Source organism: Aegilops tauschii, chromosome 7 (assembly GCF_002575655.3).
Source record: "Aegilops tauschii subsp. strangulata cultivar AL8/78 chromosome 7, Aet v6.0, whole genome shotgun sequence".
Lineage (NCBI taxonomy): Eukaryota > Viridiplantae > Streptophyta > Magnoliopsida > Poales > Poaceae > Aegilops > Aegilops tauschii.
In genome coordinates, this window is record NC_053041.3 from 30,870,288 (window position 1) to 30,874,200 (window position 3,913).

At 52.0% G+C, this 3,913-nt stretch overlaps 1 protein-coding gene across 1 annotated transcript; it reads right to left on the reverse strand.

The window, feature by feature from the left end:
• Nucleotides 1–1,047: 1,047 nt before the first annotated feature.
• LOC109783550 (acid phosphatase 1) lies at nucleotides 1,048–3,411 on the reverse strand. The gene is made up of 2 exons (XM_020342148.4): nucleotides 2,853–3,411; nucleotides 1,048–1,632 (listed from the first exon to the last, which is right to left on the reverse strand). Exons 1-2 carry the CDS (start codon nucleotides 3,290–3,292, stop codon nucleotides 1,248–1,250), a joined length of 825 nt encoding a protein of 274 aa, XP_020197737.1. The 5' UTR covers nucleotides 3,293–3,411; the 3' UTR covers nucleotides 1,048–1,247.
• Nucleotides 3,412–3,913: the final 502 nt, after the last annotated feature.

Genomic DNA, 3,913 nt, shown 5'->3' on the forward strand with positions numbered 1-3,913 from the left:
TCCAAGGAGGAGACGGCGCCCACAGGCGTCACCGTTGCCCGCAGCCACAGCAGTGCACGGGTTTCTCCTCGGCCTTGTCATAACGTCTTCGTAGCGCAGCAAACTGGGAAGGGGGGGGGGAGGGGCAAAGTCGTCACCTTTGGCCATCACCATGGAAAGGGGAAGTCGTATGCCGCTGCGCCGCCGCCCACACCGCCGGAACAAGCGCGTCCACCACTACCGTGCCGGCCGGCAACCACCACACGTCGGCCAGAACTCGCACCACCGTGCCGCCTCGTCGCACGATTTTCCGGGGCCGCCGCCCCGGCTTCCACCGAGAGGATCCGCCGTCCGGAGCCACAACCCCACCATGGAGCCAGCCGACCCCGAGCTAGGCAGAGCCCCAGCCAGACGACGCCACCACCGATGGGAGCGCCCGCTCCAGCCCACCACGCCACCACAGCACGATGCCCCGCCACCACCCTCCAGGGCTGCCGGACGAACCCCCGACGCCACCAACCCCCACCACCGACGCCTCAGCCTGTGCCCAGGCGAGATGCAGGGCAACGGGAGCAAGGCCGCGCCGGCTGGGCCACCACGACGCCGTAGGGGAAGCGCTGAAGCCGGGATTGGACCACCGCCCCACGCCGTTGACATGCGAGCAGCCCCGCGCTGCCCCACATCTGCCAGGGAGGGAGACCTCCCCACCGCCGCCCACGTCGCAAGGGCTTTGCCCCGGCGACGCCCGCTGGCGGCGGCGAGAAGAGGAGGAGCGGGAGGAGGAGTTGCTGGCCGGCGGCGGGGATGGCTCTCCCGGGTCGCCCGTGGGGGGAGCGACACGGGAGCGGGCGAGGCCCCTCTCGTAGGAGCTGCGAGCCGAACTTGCATTTGTGCAAGAAACTTTTGGAAATCTCCTATTATATTCACCCTTCCCTCTTCTTGCTTTTTGATACTTCTTCAGATGTCGATATATCATGGTAATGTTGTTTATAGGGCGAAAATCACAGTCAAAAGACCGATGTCATGCAATTGTACAAGAACGAAATTATGATGGATAACAACACATCAAGCAACAATATCCCGTGGATTGCCAAAGAAAAGAAAAGCTGTAGCCAATGTAGTAGTGGCAATTGATATGAACTAAGTAAACCAACCAAGCAAGAACAACACAGAGGCTTATTATTGATGCATCCAGCATGCAGATAATTATTAAGAGCATGGAGCTTATTCGTGGACCACGAGCATTCGAGCAATCAATGGCCGCAGGCTTAGCCGATGTAGTACAGGGGGTCAGGCAGCTTGAAGGTACGAGCTCCCTCTGGCGCGCCAAGGAGGTCGCTCCACTGGTCGCCGATGTTGCCAACGATGACGTACCCGGCGTCCTGCAGCTTCTTCCTCTCGGCGGACTTGTAGGATATCGCGGAGCCATGGAACCCGGGCTGCTTGAGCGTCAGGTTCATCCACCCGGAGATGCCCTGGCTGCGGAGGTTGGCCACGGTGATCGCCCTCTTGTCTTCCGTCCGGCCTGTGATGAACACCGGCTTGATGCCGACCTTGAGCAGCTTGTAGTACAGCCGCTTACTCTCCGGCAGCGCCGGCGCGGTCCCCTCCAGCACGTACGCGTCGAAGCTCGTCGCGTTGTATGGCCTAGCCCTGCGCGTGTGTATACATGCCGATGTCAGCTAGTACGTAGGTTTGCATACTGAAGAGACAAACATGAAAGTAACCATGAACATGACGGTTAAAAACCAAGGGGTGAATCGAAGCGCATCTACGCTGCATAAATTTGTTGATAGTAACGGTTTAAAACGAAATCTGTAGATAAAGTAGCCAAGTGGACGACAGATTCGGGCCTACGTACTCCGACCATCACATGCACATCACACCACTATATCTAATTGGCATAGCATAGCATGTTTTGCTCATCAATCGGCACATGGCCATGGTCCTGCAGGCTGTGTCTATGATTGGACTGGAGATGACCACCAATGATGCCCAACTCAAACACGTCCAACGCATATATGCCCTTTTATTTCCACTTTTTCATCTATGTTTTCCCCTTTCATTATTATTAGAGAACTTATGGTGCCAACCTTCTACATTACATATAGTGATGCGTTATAGGGGACGGGCTACAGGGAGCCCCATTTTTCAAAAACCAAGATCAAAATATACATAAAAGTTGCCAAAAATATATTTATAAAATCTATAAATGCATATACACGTTCTTCAACTATATGTAAAGTTGCATCAATTAATCACATTTTAATCTATCTATTTGTCTTTTTTGGGTACATCAGATATGAACATATACATGTTCATGAAAATTTGTACGTCTACATACAATATATCCTTATGTGTATACTTTTTTCAGATTTTTTAAGGTATACAAATAGTATTTTCACTGAAACAAAATAAAGGGCTCAGTGTCGTATATACTACAGTGCATACATCCACTGTCCATCGTTGCTCAGATATTCGTGCAACATTTTCTACTTTTTCGCTATGTCTTTCTTCTTTCAAAATAAATTGTCATCTTTTATCGCTTAAAAGTGTATTACAATAATTTTACACATTTTCAATACATTTGACGGTGGATTAGTACATGGCATATGGTATGCATGCATGGTAGAAAACAAATCCACTCACATATGATGCCATGGTGTTACTGGTGTTTTCTAGTGGGTTGATTTTTCATACATTAGCTAAACGAACAGACAAGTCCAAGTCTCTGCTCAAATGCACCTGCAACAAATATCAAGTACAATATGCACGTACGTACGGATAGACAGTCGTGCATATTATATTTGTCGAGAAATGCAAAATTATATGGAAATGGTCCTCAACGATGCATAATCTGTGTAAGTACGTACCCAAAGCCGTGCGTGGCGTAGTAAGGGAGGTTGGAGAGCGTGGTCTCGTCGATGTCGAAGACCCACACCTCCTTGCCGTTGCCGGCGAGCTTGAGGCTGTCGACGTAGGCGATGGCCTGGTCGATGACGACCTTGGAGTCGCGCCGGAAGTGGCTGCCGAGCATGTAGTGCCCCACGTAGCCCTCGCAGTTGGCGGGGACCGTCTTCCAGTCACGCACGTTGTACGCCTCCACGCCCAGCCTCCAGCTGTCGCACGGCACGCCGCCGCGGCTGCCGAGCTCTCCGCTGGAGCCCAGCAGCGGGCGCAGTGCGTGGATGAGTGGCGCCACGGCGTCGTCGACGGCAGTGGCCATCCGGATGGTGGGCTCCCACGCGCTGCAGGAGGCTGCCGCGGCCACGAGAGCAACGGCGACCAGGATGGGCACCCTTGCCATCGCCATTGTTAGTGTGTGTGTGCGCTACTGCTAGCTACCCTGTGGTGCTCTGCTTCTTGAGGTGCACTGCCAAGTGTGTGTGGTGGGCGGCTTCTTAAATAGAACTCCCTCCGTGTGGTGGCAAGATGTACTGCCCAATTAGCAACATATATTGACAGAAATTCCATTAGAAAAATAGCTTGTTAAAGACAGTAGGAAAGCTACGTCCTACGTGGTGTGTGAGCTTGATAGAAATTAACTGACGCAGGACAGCAGGGGTGTGGTCTCATTCATAGGGTGTGGAACACGCTGGGCGCGATATTTTGTTGGGGACGATGTGATACATTATTTTTCTGCTTTACCATGTACAGTTTTACCATTCATAATGTCATATTTTGCACCCAACAGTCAGGGGTTAATCTGTGAATGCTCTCTTTTCTAGCCCATAAATGTTAAGTGTTTTATTGGGGACCGTCTATTCATCAAGCACATAACTTTTTTTTTTGTAAGTCAAATTTTGGGGCCGTCAGATGTCCATCCAACTGTCAGGATTGCGCCATTGTTCATCTTCTTCCTCCTTTTCTTCTTCATCCATGTGTCAACCCTCGACCCAGCCTCAATCGCCGATCTCCACCGTCCGCGGCTGGC

What these genes read in the sequence shown, in the direction of transcription:
- LOC109783550 (XM_020342148.4), bottom strand. Translation starts at nt 3,292, where the DNA reads ATGGCGATGGCAAGGGTGCCCATCCTGGTCGCCGTTGCTCTCGTGGCC. An exon ending in TACGCCACGCACGGCTTTGG is followed by an intron (nt 1,633 to 2,852) that starts GTACGTACTTAC and finishes ACACACGCGCAG; the next exon opens with GGCTAGGCCATACAACGCGA.